At 48.6% G+C, this 17124-nt stretch overlaps 1 protein-coding gene and 15 non-coding genes across 16 annotated transcripts; 15 read left to right on the top strand and 1 right to left on the bottom strand.

Annotated features, from left to right (window-relative positions):
• The first annotated feature begins 330 nt into the window (after positions 1 to 330).
• Positions 331 to 402, top strand: trnag-ucc. Its single transcript has one exon. It is a non-coding gene; the product is annotated as a tRNA-Gly (tRNA).
• Positions 403 to 530: 128 nt separating this feature from the next.
• Positions 531 to 612, top strand: trnal-uag. The gene has a single exon. It is a non-coding gene; the product is annotated as a tRNA-Leu (tRNA).
• A 320-nt stretch (positions 613 to 932) lies between these two features.
• On the top strand, positions 933 to 1004 carry trnag-ucc. The gene has a single exon. It is a non-coding gene; the product is annotated as a tRNA-Gly (tRNA).
• A 530-nt stretch (positions 1005 to 1534) lies between these two features.
• Positions 1535 to 1606, top strand: trnag-ucc. The gene has a single exon. It is a non-coding gene; the product is annotated as a tRNA-Gly (tRNA).
• A 128-nt stretch (positions 1607 to 1734) lies between these two features.
• trnal-uag lies at positions 1735 to 1816 on the top strand. Its single transcript has one exon. It is a non-coding gene; the product is annotated as a tRNA-Leu (tRNA).
• Positions 1817 to 2136: 320 nt separating this feature from the next.
• Positions 2137 to 2208, top strand: trnag-ucc. The gene has a single exon. It is a non-coding gene; the product is annotated as a tRNA-Gly (tRNA).
• Positions 2209 to 2336: 128 nt separating this feature from the next.
• trnal-uag lies at positions 2337 to 2418 on the top strand. The gene has a single exon. It is a non-coding gene; the product is annotated as a tRNA-Leu (tRNA).
• A 320-nt stretch (positions 2419 to 2738) lies between these two features.
• trnag-ucc lies at positions 2739 to 2810 on the top strand. The gene has a single exon. It is a non-coding gene; the product is annotated as a tRNA-Gly (tRNA).
• A 529-nt stretch (positions 2811 to 3339) lies between these two features.
• On the top strand, positions 3340 to 3411 carry trnag-ucc. Its single transcript has one exon. It is a non-coding gene; the product is annotated as a tRNA-Gly (tRNA).
• A 129-nt stretch (positions 3412 to 3540) lies between these two features.
• Positions 3541 to 3622, top strand: trnal-aag. Its single transcript has one exon. It is a non-coding gene; the product is annotated as a tRNA-Leu (tRNA).
• A 4619-nt stretch (positions 3623 to 8241) lies between these two features.
• On the top strand, positions 8242 to 8313 carry trnag-ucc. The gene has a single exon. It is a non-coding gene; the product is annotated as a tRNA-Gly (tRNA).
• A 129-nt stretch (positions 8314 to 8442) lies between these two features.
• On the top strand, positions 8443 to 8524 carry trnal-aag. The gene has a single exon. It is a non-coding gene; the product is annotated as a tRNA-Leu (tRNA).
• Positions 8525 to 9437: 913 nt separating this feature from the next.
• Positions 9438 to 9519, top strand: trnal-uag. Its single transcript has one exon. It is a non-coding gene; the product is annotated as a tRNA-Leu (tRNA).
• Positions 9520 to 10039: 520 nt separating this feature from the next.
• On the top strand, positions 10040 to 10121 carry trnal-aag. Its single transcript has one exon. It is a non-coding gene; the product is annotated as a tRNA-Leu (tRNA).
• Positions 10122 to 10641: 520 nt separating this feature from the next.
• On the top strand, positions 10642 to 10723 carry trnal-aag. The gene has a single exon. It is a non-coding gene; the product is annotated as a tRNA-Leu (tRNA).
• Positions 10724 to 13726: 3003 nt separating this feature from the next.
• On the bottom strand, positions 13727 to 16478 carry LOC124489261. Its single transcript, XM_047051963.1, has 5 exons — positions 16442 to 16478; positions 15360 to 16307; positions 15102 to 15273; positions 14562 to 14934; positions 13727 to 14431 (listed from the first exon to the last, which is right to left on the bottom strand). Exons 2-5 carry the CDS (start codon positions 16267 to 16269, stop codon positions 13727 to 13729), a joined length of 2160 nt encoding a protein of 719 aa, XP_046907919.1. The 5' UTR covers positions 16270 to 16307; positions 16442 to 16478.
• Positions 16479 to 17124: the final 646 nt, after the last annotated feature.

Below are 17124 nucleotides of genomic sequence, written 5' to 3'. Positions count from 1 at the left end.
ACCGCTGCCAGTTTTGTAGGGTGCTAACGTCGTCTCGTTGCTTTCAAGTCAGTAAGTGGGTTTGAAAGGTGAACTGTGGCTCGACATTTTGTCGTTGATGCTTTCTTGGGGCATCGTAGGTATAGTGGCTCCATCACCAGACAATACAAAGTGTGAGAGGCATTTCGTCTCTTGTGACGGTCGAGCACATCCGGATTAGGCCAAGTGTTCCAAACTCGACAGAAGTATAAACCAGGTTTATGGCAAACTCTTACTAGTTGGACGTCAGTAGGTGGTGTGAAAAATCGAACCGTGGCTCGAAAAGCTGTGCGATCATGGAGGATGTCGTGGGCATTGGTGGTATAGTGGCAAGCATAGCTGCCTTCCAAGCAGTTGACCCGGGTTCGATTCCCGGCCAATGCAGAACCTTGAGAAAGATGTGTTTTATCTGGTGTCATTCCACTGCTTGCGGGCATTAGACTAGTCACGTGAGCTCCTTGACGATCGATCAGCTTCGGTTGGAGCTCGGCTGGCCAACAGTTGACAACGGGGGTAGCGTGGCCGAGCGGTCCAAGGTGCTGGATTTAGGCTCCAGTCTCTCCGGAGGCGTGGGTTCGAATCCCACCGCTGCCAGTTTTGTAGGGTGCTAACGCCGTCTCGTTGCTTTCAAGTCAGTAAGTGGGTTTGAAAGGTGAACTGTGGCTCGACATTTTGTCGTTGATGCTTTCTTGGGGCATCGTAGGTATAGTGGCTCCATCACCAGACAATACAAAGTGTGAGAGGCATTTCGTCTCTTGTGACGGTCGAGCACATCCGGATTAGGCCAAGTGTTCCAAACTCGACAGAAGTATAAACCAGGTTTATGGCAAACTCTTACTAGTTGGACGTCAGTAGGTGGTGTGAAAAATCGAACCGTGGCTCGAAAAGCTGTGCGATCATGGAGGATGTCGTGGGCATTGGTGGTATAGTGGCAAGCATAGCTGCCTTCCAAGCAGTTGACCCGGGTTCGATTCCCGGCCAATGCAGAACCTTGAGAAAGATGTGTTATATCTGGTGTCATTCCACTGCTTGCGGGCATTAGATATAGTCACGTGAGCTCCTGGACGATCAATCAGCTTCGGTTTGAGCTCGGCTGGCCAAAAGCTGACAACGGGGGTAGCGTGGCCGAGCGGTCCAAGGCGCTGGATTTAGGCTCCAGTCTCTCCGGAGGCGTGGGTTCAAATCCGACTGCTGCCACTTTTGCAGGGTGCTAATGCCGTCTCGTTGCTTTCAAGTCAGTAAGTGGGTTTTAAAGGTGAACTGTGGCTCGACATGTTGTCGTTGATGCTTTCTTGGGGCATCGAAGGTATAGTGGCTCCATCACCAGACAATACAAAGTGTGATAGGCATTTCGTCTCTTGTAACGTCGAGCACATCCGGATTAGGCAAAGTGTTCCAAACTCGACAGAAGTATAAACCAGGTTTATGGCAATCTCTTACTAGTTGGACGTCAGTAGGTGGTGTGAAAAATCGAACCGTGGCTCGAAAAGCTGTGCGATCATGGAGGATGTCGTGGGCATTGGTGGTATAGTGGCAAGCATAGCTGCCTTCCAAGCAGTTGACCCGGGTTCGATTCCCGGCCAATGCAGAACCTTGAGAAAGATGTGTTTTATCTGGTGTCATTCCACTGCTTGCGGGCATTAGACTAGTCACGTGAGCTCCTTGACGATCGATCAGCTTCGGTTGGAGCTCGGCTGGCCAACAGTTGACAACGGGGGTAGCGTGGCCGAGCGGTCCAAGGTGCTGGATTTAGGCTCCAGTCTCTCCGGAGGCGTGGGTTCGAATCCCACCGCTGCCAGTTTTGTAGGGTGCTAACGCCGTCTCGTTGCTTTCAAGTCAGTAAGTGGGTTTGAAAGGTGAACTGTGGCTCGACATGTTGTCGTTGATGCTTTCTTGGGGCATCGTAGGTATAGTGGCTCCATCACCAGACAATACAAAGTGTGAGAGGCATTTCGTCTCTTGTGACGGTCGAGCACATCCGGATTAGGCCAAGTGTTCCAAACTCGACAGAAGTATAAACCAGGTTTATGGCAAACTCTTACTAGTTGGACGTCAGTAGGTGGTGTGAAAAATCGAACCGTGGCTCGAAAAGCTGTGCGATCATGGAGGATGTCGTGGGCATTGGTGGTATAGTGGCAAGCATAGCTGCCTTCCAAGCAGTTGACCCGGGTTCGATTCCCGGCCAATGCAGAACCTTGAGAAAGATGTGTTATATCTGGTGTCATTCCACTGCTTGCGGGCATTAGATATAGTCACGTGAGCTCCTGGACGATCAATCAGCTTCGGTTTGAGCTCGGCTGGCCAACAGCTGACAACGGGGTAGCGTGGCCGAGCGGTCCAAGGCGCTGGATTTAGGCTCCAGTCTCTCCGGAGGCGTGGGTTCAAATCCGACCGCTGCCACTTTTGTAGGGTGCTAATGCCGTCTCGTTGCTTTCAAGTCAGTAAGTGGGTTTTAAAGGTGAACTGTGGCTCGACATGTTGTCGTTGATGCTTTCTTGGGGCATCGTAGGTATAGTGGCTCCATCACCAGACAATACAAAGTGTGAGAGGCATTTCGTCCCTTGTGACGGTCGAGCACATCCGGATTAGGCCAAGTGTTCCAAACTCGACAGAAGTATAAACCAATTTTAGGGCAATCAATTACTAGTTGGACGTCAGTAGGTGGTGTGAAAAGTCGAACCGTGGCTCGAAATGCTGTGCGATCATGGAGGATGTCGTGGGCATTGGTGGTATAGTGGCAAGCATAGCTGCCTTCCAAGCAGTTGACCCGGGTTCGATTCCCGGCCAATGCAGAACCTTGAGAAAGATGTGTTTTATCTGGTGTCATTCCACTGCTTGCGGGCATTAGACTAGTCACGTGAGCTCCTGGACGATCGATCAGCTTCGGTTGGAGCTCGGCTGGCCAACAGTTGACAACGGGGTAGCGTGGCCGAGCCGTCCAAGGCGCTGGATTTAGGCTCCAGTCTCTCCGGAGGCGTGGGTTCAAATCCCACCCCTGCCAGTTTTGTAGGGTGCTAACGCCGTCTCGTTGCTTTCAAGTCAGTAAGTGGGTTTGAAAGGTGAACTGTGGCTCGACATGTTGTCGTTGATGCTTTCTTGGGGCATCGTAGGTATAGTGGCTCCATCACCAGACAATACAAAGTGTGAGAGGCATTTCGTCTCTTGTGACGGTCGAGCACATCCGGATTAGGCCAAGTGTTCCAAACTCGACAGAAGTATAAACCAGGTTTATGGCAAACTCTTACTAGTTGGACGTCAGTAGGTGGTGTGAAAAATCGAACCGTGGCTCGAAAAGCTGTGCGATCATGGAGGATGTCGTGGGCATTGGTGGTATAGTGGCAAGCATAGCTGCCTTCCAAGCAGTTGACCCGGGTTCGATTCCCGGCCAATGCAGAACCTTGAGAAAGATGTGTTTTATCTGGTGTCATTCCACTGCTTGCGGGCATTAGATATAGTCACGTGAGCTCCTGGACGATCGATCAGCTTCGGTTTGAGCTCGGCTGGCCAACAGCTGACAACGGGGGTAGCGTGGCCGAGCGGTCCAAAGCGCTGGATTAAGGCTCCAGTCTCTCCGGAGGCGTGGGTTCGAATCCCACCGCTGCCACTTTAGTAGGGTGCTAACGGCGTCTCATTGCTTTCACGTCAGTAAGTGGGTTTGAAAGGTGAACTGTGTCTCGATGTGTTGTCGTTGATGCTTTCTTGGGGCATCGTAGGTATAGTGGCTCCATCACCAGACAATACAAAGTGTGAGAGGCATTTCGTCTCTTGTGACGGTCGAGCACATCCGGATTAGGCCAAGTGTTCCAAACTCGACAGAAGTATAAACCAGGTTTATGGCAATCTCTTACTAGTTGGACGTCAGTAGGTGGTGTGAAAAATCGAACCGTGGCTCGAAAAGCTGTGCGATCATGGAGGATGTCGTGGGCATTGGTGGTATAGTGTCAAGCATAGCTGCCTTCCAAGCAGTTGACCTGGGTTCGATTTCCGGCCAATGCAGAACCTTGAGAAAGATGTGTTTTATCTGGTGTCATTCCACTGCTTGCGGGCATTAGACTAGTCACGTGAGCTCCTGGACGATCAATCAGCTTCGGTTGGAGCTCGGCTGGCCAACAGTTGACAACGGGGTAGGGTGGCCGAGCGGTCCAAGGTGCTGGATTTAGGCTCCAGTCTCTCCGGAGGCATGGTTTCGAATCCCACCGCTGCCACTTTTGTAGGGTGCTAACGGCGTCTCATTGCTTTCACGTCAGTAAGTGGGTTTGAAAGGTGAACTGTGGCTCGACATGTTGTCGTTGATGCTTTCTTGGGGCATCGTAGGTATAGTGGCTCCATCACCAGACAATACAAAGTGTGAGAGGCATTTCGTCTCTTGTGACGGTCGAGCACATCCGGATTAGGCCAAGTGTTCCAAACTCGACAGAAGTATAAACCAGGTTTAGGGCAATCTGTTACTAGTTCAGTATCGATCAGTTTTGGGAGAAGCTCGGGTGGCCAACAACTGACAACGGGGTAGCGTGGCCGAGCGGTCCAAGCCGCTGGATTTAGGCTCCAGTCTCTCCGGAGGCGTGGGTTCGAATCAAATCAAATCAAATCAAATCAAATTTATTTGTATAGCCCTTTTTACACGCAAGCATGTCACAGAGGGCTTCACATGCGCCCATAGAACTGCCCCTCAACCAACCTAAACCCTCAAGGAAGACAAGGAAAAACTCCCAGAAAAACTCCCACCGGGAGAAAAAATGGAAGAAACCTTGGGAGGAGCAATTCAGAGAGGGATCCCCTCCTCCAGAGACGGTTGGTAAGAGAGAGGAGCAGAACACAAGCTAAACATAGTCATACAGTGTCAATGGGTTTTGAAACACCAAAATCCATTGTTCGGCTTTATAGACGTTGGATGGGACCGGGAAACTCGCTGTTGGCCGTCATGGAGACTGGATTCCGGGTGACGACCTGGTTCAGCGTTGGCAGACCGACGACCAAGCAGGTCCTGACAGCTCAAACCCCCCACACCACAGGGAATGTGTGGGGGGGGGACAGAGAGGAGAGCAGGGATTAGAGAATGCCAGGAGCAGCTAACAGTTACAGTCAAAATAGAATGAGATCCCCACCGGTCAAGTGTGGACTAGTGCAGCAATTTAACAGAGCAAAAAGGGTATTTGATGCAGCCCCACACACCAAAACAACGACAGCCCCCCTCAGTTGGAACATGAAATCTGTTCCAGGGGAAAGAACTCTAAAGTAGGTTATACTTATACGAATAAGGATGAAAACAGCCAGTCCCCCGTTGTCTCCAACTAGTAATAAAAACTATAACAGTAACAATATACAGCAACGGAACTATAATAATAATAATACTAACAATATACAGTAACAGGTTTACTTTATTTGTAACATCTAGCTGGGCAATGTGAACATAAGCTATAATTAAAATTTAAAAGTTACATGTGATACACACATAGGCAAGCACACATCCCAGGTTTACATAGAAAGTACACACATACTTCCCTTTAACAATCATAGAATTGACTAAACAAGAACGTTTTTAATCTAGTTTTAAATGTCGAGACAGTATCAGCTTCCTTAATTGAGATGGGTAATTTGTTCCAAAGAAGAGGTGCTCTATATGAGAACGCCCTACCTCCAGCAGTTTTTTTCTTAACTTTGGGTATTACCAGATAGCCGGCATTTTGAGATCTTAGAGACCTTGCGGGGCAATAGGGTGCAAGGAGACCGGAGAGGTACAGTGGTGCCAATCCATGCAGAGATTTGTAAGTTAGTAGTAGAACTTTGAAATCAGCTCTGGCTTGGATAGGGAGCCAGTGTAAAGAGATAAGAGTCGATGTTATATGATCAAACTTTCTAGTTTTAGTCAATAGTCTAGCAGCAGCATTTTGCACCCGCTGTAAGTTTTTTAGGTAGGTAATTGGGAGGCCAGAGAACAACACATTGCAGTAGTCCAATCGGGACGTAACAAAAGCATGTAATAGTTTTTCAGCATCATCCTTTGAGAGGAATTTTCGTATTTTGGCAATATTACGTATATGGAAAAATGCTGTTCTGGTGATTTGCTTAATATGGTACTCAAATGAAAGGTCTGGGTCCATTGTGACTCCCAGATTTTTTACCAGCTGGCTTTGAGATACTTTGACGCCGTCTAAGTCTAAGGTTAGATGGGATAAATTATTTCGGTGTTTTTTCGGACCAAAAATTTGAACCTCGGTTTTATCAAATCAAATCAAATCAAATTTATTTGTATAGCCCTTTTTACACGCAAGCATGTCACAGAGGGCTTCACATGCGCCCATAGAACTGCCCCTCAACCAACCTAAACCCTCAAGGAAGACAAGGAAAAACTCCCAGAAAAACTCCCACCGGGAGAAAAAATGGAAGAATTCGGTTTTATCCGAATTAAGAAGAAGGAAATTTGCAGTCATCCAAGTTTTCAACCCGGAAACACAGGTTTCCATAGCATGTGGAAATTCTCCCGGCTTTATAGACATGTATAGCTGAGTATCATCTGCATAGCAGTGAAAATCTACCCCAAAACTTCTAATTATGTTTCCTAAAGGCAACATATAGAGTGAAAATAACAGAGGGCCTAAAACTGAACCCTGTGGTACTCCGTATTTTACAATGGAGCTCCTGGATGAGCAACCATCATAGTGGACATATTGTGATCTATCAGATAGATACGATCTGAACCACTGAAGTGAAGTACCAGAAATCCCAACATAGTTCTCCATACGTTCCAGGAGAATCTCATGATCTACAGTGTCAAAAGCTGCACTTAGGTCTAGAAGAACAAGGACAGAGCTAAAGCCAGCGTCAGAGGCTAATAATAGATCATTGACTACCTTGGCTAATGCAGTTTCAGTGCTGTGGTGAAGACGAAATCCAGACTGGAGAGGTTCATAGAGCTGATTTGAGGAGAGGTGCTCAGTGAGCTGTTTTGCCACAGCTTTTTCCAAAATTTTGGAGAGAGATGGCAAATTTGAAATGGGCCTGTAATTGCTAAGACAACCTGGATCCAGGTTTGGTTTTTTAAGAAGGGGCTTGATAATAGCTTGTTTGAAATCGTCAGGGACTTGTCCAGTTACAAGAGATTCATTAATAATACTAAGCATGGGCGGTCCAATAATATGGAGAAGTTCCCTACAAAGTTTGGCAGGGAGGGGATCGAGAAGGCAGCTAGTGGGTTTCGAGGAATCTATCAGCTTGATGAATGCTTCCATAGAAATAGGGTTAAAGTGAGTGAGAGTCTCAACATGCAGAATGCTGGGTACAGAGGGAAAATCAGTGTTGATGGCCACTCCTCCAGGACTAGTCTGTAGTTTGTCCCTTATTGCATAGATTTTTTGGTCAAAGAAATCTAAGAAATCATTGGGAGAGAGATCTGAACTAACACAGAGTGTACTTTTCTTAGTGAGTTTTGCAACAGTATCAAATAGGAACTTAGTGTTGTGTTTGTTCTTACTAATCAACTTAGAGAAATATTCTGAATCCGACTGCTGCCATTTTTGCAGTGTGCTAACGCCGTCTCCTTGCTTTCACGTCAGTAAGTGGGTTTGAAAGGTGAACTGTGGCTCGTTGTGTTGTGTTGTCGTTGATGCTTTCTTGGGGCATCGTAGGTATAGTGGCTCCATCACCAGACAATACAAAGTGTGAGAGGCATTTCGTCTCTTGTGACGGTCGAGCACATCCGGATTAGGCCAAGTGTTCCAAACTCGACAGAAGTATAAACCAGGTTTAGGGCAATCTGTTACTAGTTCTGTATCGATCAGTTTTGGGAGAAGCTCGGGTGGCCAACAACTGACAACGGGGGGGGGTAGCGTGGCCGAGCGGTCCAAGGCGCTGGATTTAGGCGCCAGTCTCTCCGGAGGCGTGGGTTCGAATCCGACTGCTGCCACTTTTGTAGGGTGCTAATGCCGTCTCGTTGCTTTCAAGTCAGTAAGTGGGTTTTAAAAGTGAACTGTGGCTCGAAATGTTGTCGTTGATGCTTTCTTGGGGCATCGTAGGTATAGTGGCTCCATCACCAGACAATACAAAGTGTGAGAGGCATTTCGTCTCTTGTGACGGTCGAGCACATCCGGATTAGGCCAAGTTTTCCAAACTCGACAGAAGTATAAACCAGGTTTATGGCAATCTCTTACTAGTTGGACGTCAGTAGGTGGTGTGAAAAATCGAACCGTGGCTCGAAAAGCTGTGCGATCATGGAGGATGTCGTGGGCATTGGTGGTATAGTGGCAAGCATAGCTGCCTTCCAAGCAGTTGACCTGGGTTCGATTCCCGGCCAATGCAGAACCTTGAGAAAAATGTGTTTTATCTGGTGTCATTCCACTGCTTGCGGGCATTAGATATAGTCACGTGAGCTCCTGGACGATCGATCAGCTTCGGTTCGAGCTCGGCTGGCCAACAGTTGACAACGGGGGTAGCGTGGCCGAGCGGTCCAAGGCGCTGGATTAAGGCTCCAGTCTCTCCGGAGGCGTGGGTTCGAATCCCACCGCTGCCACTTTTGTAGGGTGCTAACGGCGTCTCATTGCTTTCACGTCAGTAAGTGGGTTTGAAAGGTGAACTGTGGCTCGACGTGTTGTGTTGTGTTGTCGTTGATGCTTTCTTGGGGCATCGTAGGTATAGTGGCTCCATCACCAGACAATACAAACCGTGAAGAGGTATTTCGTCTCTTGTGACGGTCGAACACATCCGGAGAAGGCCAAGTGTTCCAAACTCGACAGAAGTATAAACCAGGTTTAGGGCAATCTGTTACTAGTTCAGTATCGATCAGTTTTGGGAGAAGCTCGGGTGGCCAACAGCTGACAACGGGGTAGCGTGGCCGAGCGGTCCAAGGCGCTGGATTTAGGCTCCAGTCTCTCCGGAGGCGTGGGTTCGAATCCGACTGCTGCCTCTTTTGTAGGGTACTAATGCCGTCTCGTTGCTTTCAAGTCAGTAAGTGGGTTTGAAAGGTGAACTGTGGCTCGACATGTTGTCGTTGATGCTTTCTTGGGGCATCGTAGGTATAGTGGCTCCATCACCAGACAATACAAAGTGTGAGAGGCATTTCGTCTCTTGTGACGGTCGAGCACATCCGGATTAGGCCAAGTGTTCCAAACTCGACAGAAGTATAAACCAGTTTTAGGGCAATCAATTACTAGTTGGACGTCAGTAGGTGGTGTGAAAAGTCGAACCGTGGCTCGAAATGCTGTGCGATCATGGAGGATGTCGTGGGCATTGGTGGTATAGTGGCAAGCATAGCTGCGTTCCAAGCAGTTGACCCGGGTTAGATTCCCGGCCAATGCAGAACCTTGAGAAAGATGTGTTTTATCTGGTGTCATTCCACTGCTTGCAGGCATTAGACTAGTCACGTGAGCTCCTGGACGATCAATAAGCTTCGGTTGGAGCTCGGCTGGCCAACAGTTGACAACGGGGGTAGCGTGGCCGAGCGGGCCAAGGTGCTGGATTTAGGCTCCAGTCTCTCCGGAGGCGTGGGTTCGAATCCCACCGCTGCCAGTTTTGTAGGGTGCTAACGCCGTCTCGTTGCTTTCAAGTCAGTAAGTGGGTTTGAAAGGTGAACTGTGGCTCGACATGTTGTCGTTGATGCTTTCTTGGGGCATCGTAGGTATAGTGGCTCCATCACCAGACAATACAAAGTGTGAGAGGCATTTCGTCTCTTGTGACGGTCGAGCACATCCGGATTAGGCCAAGTGTTCCAAACTCGACAGAAGTATAAACCAGGTTTATGGCAAACTCTTACTAGTTGGACGTCAGTAGGTGGTGTGAAAAATCGAACCGTGGCTCGAAAAGCTGTGCGATCATGGAGGATGTTGTGGGCATTGTTGGTATAGTGGCAAGCATAGCTGCCTTCCAAGCAGTTGACCCGGGTTCGATTCCCGGCCAATGCAGAACCTTGAGAAAGATGTGTTTTATCTGGTGTCATTCCACTGCTTGCGGGCATTAGATATAGTCACGTGAGCTCCTGGACGATCGATCAGCTTCGGTTCGAGCTCGGCTGGCCAACAGCTGACAACGGGGTAGCGTGGCCGAGCGGTCCAAGGCGCTGGATTAAGGCTCCAGTCTCTCCGGAGGCGTGGGTTCGAATCCCACCGCTGCCACTTTAGTAGGGTGCTAACGGCGTCTCATTGCTTTCACGTCAGTAAGTGGGTTTGAAAGGTGAACTGTGTCTCGATGTGTTGTCTTTGATGCTTTCTTGGGGCATCGTAGGTATAGTGGCTCCATCACCAGACAATACAAAGTGTGAGAGGCATTTCGTCTCTTGTGACGGTCGAGCACATCCGGATTAGGCCAAGTGTTCCAAACTCGACAGAAGTATAAACCAGGTTTATGGCAAACTCTTACTAGTTGGACGTCAGTAGGTGGTGTGAAAAATCGAACCGTGGCTCGAAAAGCTGTGCGATCATGGAGGATGTTGTGGGCATTGGTGGTATAGTGGCAAGCATAGCCGCCTTCCAAGCAGTTGACCCGGGTTCGATTCCCGGCCAATGCAGAACCTTGAGAAAGATGTGTTTTATCTGGTGTCATTCCACTGCTTGCGGGCATTAGATATAATCACGTGAGCTCCTGGACGATCGATCAGCTTCGGTTTGAGCTCGGCTGGCCAACAGCTGACAACGGGGTAGCGTGGCCGAGCGGTCCAAAGCGCTGGATTAAGGCTCCAGTCTCTCCGGAGGCGTGGGTTCGAATCCCACCGCTGCCACTTTAGTAGGGTGCTAACGGCGTCTCATTGCTTTCACGTCAGTAAGTGGGTTTGAAAGGTGAACTGTGTCTCGATGTGTTGTCGTTGATGCTTTCTTGGGGCATCGTAGGTATAGTGGCTCCATCACCAGACAATACAAAGTGTGAGAGGCATTTCGTCTCTTGTGACGGTCGAGCACATCCGGATTAGGCCAAGTGTTCCAAACTCGACAGAAGTATAAACCAGGTTTACGGCAAACTCTTACTAGTTGGACGTCAGTAGGTGGTGTGAAAAATCGAACCGTGGCTCGAAAAGCTGTGCGATCATGGAGGATGTTGTGGGCATTGGTGGTATAGTGGCAAGCATAGCCGCCTTCCAAGCAGTTGACCCGGGTTCGATTCCCGGCCAATGCAGAACCTTGAGAAAGATGTGTTTTATCTGGTGTCATTCCACTGCTTGCGGGCATTAGATATAATCACGTGAGCTCCTGGACGATCGATCAGCTTCGGTTTGAGCTCGGCTGGCCAACAGCTGACAACGGGGTAGCGTGGCCGAGCGGTCCAAGGTGCTGGATTTAGGCTCCAGTCTCTCCAGAGGCATGGTTTCGAATCCCACCGCTGCCACTTTTGTAGGGTGCTAACGGCGTCTCATTGCTTTCACGTCAGTAAGTGGGTTTGAAAGGTGAACTGTGGCTCGACGTGTTGTGTTGTGTTGTCGTTGATGCTTTCTTGGGGCATCGTAGGTATAGTGGCTCCATCACCAGACAATACAAAGTGTGAGAGGCATTTCGTCTCTTGTGACGGTCGAGCACATCCGGATTAGGCCAAGTGTTCCAAACTCGACAGAAGTATAAACCAGGTTTATGGCAATCTCTTACTAGTTGGACGTCAGTAGGTGGTGTGAAAAATCGAACCGTGGCTCGAAATACTGTGCGATCATGGAGGATGTTGTGGGCATTGGTGGTATAGTGGCAAGCATAGCTGCCTTCCACGCGGCGGGCAGACGCCTGTACCTGTAAAGGGAAAAATTGGGGTACTCGTGTCGAATCCCAGTCACGACGATGTTTATTACAAATGATTTATTGTACTTCTTTCAATGATACAATATAGTGGCACTGGTTATCTGCTATATATCAAACCAATGTAAAAGGCCATACTGAGATACCTCTAATCTACATCTAAAATTGCAGTATTGTACATTACAAATACATCATAATTGTATTTAGCCTTGTTTATTAACAAGATTGTGTATTGTCCGTTGGCACTATTTTCATTGTTTGTATATTGTCTGGTTTTGATGGAATATAAAAAAATATATTCTGGTAAAAACCTCTAATATTGGGGATTTATTTTCAGTGTAACCAGTTGCCTGGATTTGTTTGAGCCACTAAATGAAGACATTTGTACAGATGAGTCTTAAGGGGTCAATGGTAATCAATAGTCTGATCCATCTCCATTTTCATACATCATGAACATTTATTTGATGATTAATTGTGATACAAATAACTGAGATGAACACACAATCTTATTTTGGCCATTTATTGGAACATGTAATCAAGGCTTGTACAAATAACCTAGATTAAGTGCAAAACAGTCATATTATTTATTTGAACTATTTACTAAAATTTTTATGTACAGTTTGCCTACTTCCCCTTCTCCTCAGCCCACCTCTTCTTCTCTGCCTTGTAGAAGGCTGATTGTTGAAACTCCCCCCAGGTCATTTCAGCATTCATTCCGTCTGCCTTGTACAGGGACAGCACCCTGGTAGGACAGTAAATGTACCTGCCCGCCACACCCCGGAACGAATGGTACACATTTTTGGTACGAATGGTACACAGGGCTTTCTGGCCCCTGCTTGATGGGCTTGCGGCAGAACTTGCAGAGCCGACCGGTGGGCTGCTGTTCTGCCGCCCTCCGTTTCCCCCGCAGATCAGCCAACCTCCGTGCCTCTGCTGACCTGAGCTTGGCTGCCTCAAGCTCTTTCCCAAAGAAAGGGGTGTCCGCAAAGTCCTCAAACGGCATTCTGGGGTCATTCAGGCCTTCTGCTGCATAGAGCTTGTGGACTCTTTGTGAGCAGTAAAAGTACTTGACCTCCCCAGACTGGTAGAAGAGGTGGATGGAGGAACCGTCTCCCTGGTATCGCGACTTCGGCTGGCCACAGGCAAGACAGTTCCTCGTCTTCTTTTTGCCCAGCTGCTGCTGCTGCTGTTGTTGCAGTGCCGTCTGCTTCTGGACTATGTCCCGCACCATGTCCTCGATAGCAGCCTTGGTCAGAGGGGCCTCCTGGGGATCTCTCCCAGGTGGATTGACCGCAGCGGGTGGTATGGTCACCACCGGCACGCTCTTGGTCTCACTCTCTGCCGTCAGGTGCTGCCACAGCTGCTGCGTCTCCAGAAGTTTCTCTGGGCTGGTGTTCAGGGACGTGCTGGCGTTGGTCCGCTTTGCCCAATGCTTCACATACTGTGAAATGTGTTGCTTTGTTGTTGGATGCAACAGGCTATTGGGATCACGGGAAGCAGCCTGCACCAAGCCAGCGTAGTCACTGTCCACCCTCTGCAGGAAATCCTTCGACCCTTGGTGGATTCCTATGAGGCCGTCGATGACCTCCTTCATGGCCTCTGTCCACCGGGAATGGTCCAAGACGTACAGAAGCCCGCCTGCCTTGATGGACATTGTGCGAGCAGCACGCGGGTTTGCTGTGATGGGCAGTGCAGGTGTCGTTGGCAGACCTGAAGACAAGTAGAAATAACACATAATAAATATAAAATCTTGCTCTATCAAGCATCAGTGCAACTTGAGTGTTGCATCTCATTCACATTTTACTAGCAGATGTGTAAAATGAGGGATATTTGCAAAATTACCTTGAGTGGAGGTTGATTGGACTGGCTGGACTGTGGTCTGGGGCAAGACTCCAGAAGCCTCACCAAAGACGTCATCCTGCAACAGAGGAAGTACATGCATTTTAATTATTTAAACATGTGTGCTTAGTCTGCAGGTATAACCTGTGTACGTTTGAAAGGGTAAATTACAAAGTGCTATCAATGCAACTTACATTGTCTTCTGGCGTGATGAAGGGCTGGTCGGCGACCACCCGTTCAGCCTCCTCTTCCTCAGCTCCCTCTTCATCAGCCCCCTGGGACCTGTTCTTGAACCAGTCCAGAGGCACAGGGCGACAGCCTGGCTCCACATACTGCAGGCCAAATCTCTCCCCTGTGTCTCTGTGGCTCAACTGCAGTGCAGGGTATTTGGCATGGCCGGTCACCCTCTCCGATGCCACGTTCAGCTGCATGATGAGCACTGGGTCAAAGACTGCAGGTAGCTTCACGTCCGGTAACTTCAGATCCACCAATCTCTGAAAGTTCCACCGTGCCATGCCCATCATGCCTTGAGCCTGGAAGAGCTCGGAGGAAACACAGTTGCCTGTGATCCACCGTGCCTGATGCGCATGGAAACCCTCCTGTTGGGAGGTGCCTCTCACAGGGATCCACACTGGGACAGCTGCTCCTTCACCCTTGACGTGGTTGAGCTGCACTGTTCCTCCGTGTCTGTAAAGGATCCCGTCCTCCTCTTCTGGATCACTCAGGCAGCCTCTCAGGATGTGCACCCTCTGGAGTCTCCACAGCTTTAGCATGGACGGCTTGAAGAGGTAGACACCATTGGGATCTGTCTCTAGGAAGAACTGTTTGAGGACGCTCTCCACTCTCTCCAGCAGCTCTGTAGGTTGTGGTACCTTACAATTGAAAAAAGGATTACAGATGATTTCATATGCATTAACGGAATACAGAAATTAAATTACGTATTTTTCTTATTTATGTTATAACATAACAAGCATTATTAATGTTATGAACATTCAAAAGTACCTTGGTCCGGCAGTGTTCCCGGATATGCTGCTTTGTGGGATTGGCAGGCCTGATCCCACAGAAGGCGTATGCCTCCGTCAGCCTCTGCAGGTCAGTCTGGTCCACCACACAGAATGCAGCACTGAGGAACCGGCAGAAAGTGCTGTGGAGTGTATGGTGCTCTGACACGCACTCCCTTGAGAACCGCCGCATGCAATGGAAAAGGTCCAGTTTGACAGTGATGTCGCTGCTGTACTTTCCCCGGGAGGCACATGAGTTGGTCAGGTTCCCAGATGTTGCCCCCGTCACCACAGCTTCCGTGGTTTTCCATAAATCCCAGTGGAGGTGCTCCTGGGGGTCAAGGTTTGGGATCCGGAAATCAGCACAGCAGTCCCTGCTCACACAGTGAGAGAGAGAGAGAGAAAAACACAAATTAATGATAGGCTTTGAGTTTCTATGTCACCTGCATACAATCCCCTGTAACTATATAGTATATTATATTTTGCTAAATGTTTCTGTCCTGTGTAAAATTGAATACAAAAGCTGTGATCTGGCTTTTACCTGTCCACCCACTGGTACTTTGCCTTCGGCAGTCCAGCTGAGTCGTAGCGATGAGACAGCCCCTCGTACATGGGTTCCAGCGACCGGTCACTCTCTGACTGAAGCATCACCCAGGACAGGATCATCCAGTTCTCATTCATCACGAGGACATGGTTCCGGATGAGAGCACCACCTTCCGGGCCACCTTCCGTGTGTGGTCAGCTCGAATGACCTGCCCAAAAGTGCCTTGCAGGACAAGAGTGAGGGTCTTCTCCTTACGGTGGTACTCATGTACGAGGCAGTCTACTAGGTAGCGGGGACTGATGGCTACCCCACACCAGCCATTGGTCAAGTCGTAGGTACCAAAGGGATCAGGGGTGTTGTCCTTCCGCATGGTGCCTGTGATGGTCTTCTGCCCATACAGGCCGGAGTCACCATCCTGCACATTCTGTACAGTCAACAGATAGGCAAGGTGTGCCCTCTCGTACCGTAGGTGCAGAGCCTCATTCAGCTGATTTGCCATGTCTGTGGCCGACCTCCCTGTGCGACATAGCTCATCCATTACCGTTTTGCAGATGGCTTTTTTGTGGGTGAGAAATGCTGGCAGGATGTTGCAGAAGAGTTGTGGCAGCATTTCCATCCACTGGGGTTTGTCAGCGAACCAGTACCTCTTGCATGTTTTGCAGTTCAGCCGAGAGGCCAAGATGTAGTACTGGCCGCTGGTCCCAATAATGACCCGGGGTCGCCCAACTCCTGCCGAAACCACATGGGGAGTGGAGCAGCCGTAGAGGCAGGGTAAAATGTAATTGTTCCTCACTCTCTCCATAATTGCATGCTCCGGTTTCCAAATGAAAAATGGATGTAGCTGGAAGTACTTGGGAGATGGCATATCATAGACTGGATCTATGAGTTCTGGTTGGGGTGGATGACGCCACAAGGAGATCATACCCATCAGATGTCGTACAGGTCGAGATCCTGGCCAAAGTCCCAAAGATTCCATCTCCGTTTTCATCCACATCTTCTGGTTTTGGGAGCAGTTCCACTGGCTGACGTCTTGGTCCTTCCTATGGAGTGGTGGTGGGATGGTAGACGGAGCTGGGGTAGGTAGCGCACCAGCTGCGGCTGGAACAGGACAGGGTAGAGCGACAGCAGCAGACGTGGCAGGAGATGGAGCAGAGTGCGGTGGCATGGTGGCTGCAGACAGCACAGGAGCCAGTCGGGGAGAGGCTGCAGGATGACAGATGATAATGATGAGCAACTACATTCTGTAAACAACAGACTAAATACATAGATTTTTAAACATATAAAATATTTTTAAATACTTTCAAGTAATTATATTATTAAATAATAGTGACTCATACCTTTTGAGATAGCAGTGTTTGCTGACTCTGTACACAGGCCCAGTGCAAGCAACTCGGGCGGAACTGGCACTGGAGCCTTCACTGGAACTGGGGGATCTAATGACAAAATATGTATATAGCTCACAACCTGTCTTTTTGCTACCGGGACTGCAGTGAGAGATGACTTTCAATCACAGGCTAAGAGTTAAATGAGGTAAGTAAGTTATGTTTGATTAAATCTTGTATCTAGTTAGGCGCATGTAGACATCAATATTAACCTGGCAACAAAGAAGTGAGTCCATCACCCTGGTCTGGTCTGGAGAGTGTGGCTGCTGGTTTACTCTTTTCTATTACAGAAAGCACAATGTTATTCTCAACATCTAACATAGTAGCTCATGCAAAACACAACATATTGTTTGTAGTATGTTTTTAAATTGCAAGAGATTCAGATGTAGTCCTAGGAACATGATCATTTTACCTTGAGCAGTGCTGGGGTCCAGTCTGTTACCAGGCAGTTTAGACTGAGCAGCGGATGGATTCTTATATCCTGAAAAAAAGGACAAAGTTAGTCACCGTGTAAAAGTTATATTTCAGACTGACAGAGGCAAATTGCATGTGTGCTTTGTTTGCATGTAAGAACTTCTCTCAATTGGATCTGTCAGCAACTATCAAACAGCTTTAATCCTAAATAAATAATTGTGTTC

Source organism: Hypomesus transpacificus, unplaced genomic scaffold (genome assembly GCF_021917145.1).
Source record: "Hypomesus transpacificus isolate Combined female unplaced genomic scaffold, fHypTra1 scaffold_188, whole genome shotgun sequence".
Classification (NCBI taxonomy): Eukaryota; Metazoa; Chordata; class Actinopteri; order Osmeriformes; family Osmeridae; genus Hypomesus; species Hypomesus transpacificus.
Note: the sequence above shows the minus strand (reverse complement) of the source record. Positions and strands in the feature narration are given on the sequence as shown.

Coding starts and splice junctions, on each gene's coding strand:
- LOC124489261 (XM_047051963.1), bottom strand. CDS start 16,269: ATGCCACCGCACTCTGCTCCATCTCCTGCCACGTCTGCTGCTGTCGCT. Junction 14,935..15,101: donor AAGTACCAGTGGGTGGACAG/GTAAAAGCCAGA, acceptor CTGTGTGAGCAG/GGACTGCTGTGCTGATTTCC. Junction 14,432..14,561: donor GGGAACACTGCCGGACCAAG/GTACTTTTGAAT, acceptor TTCAATTGTAAG/GTACCACAACCTACAGAGCT.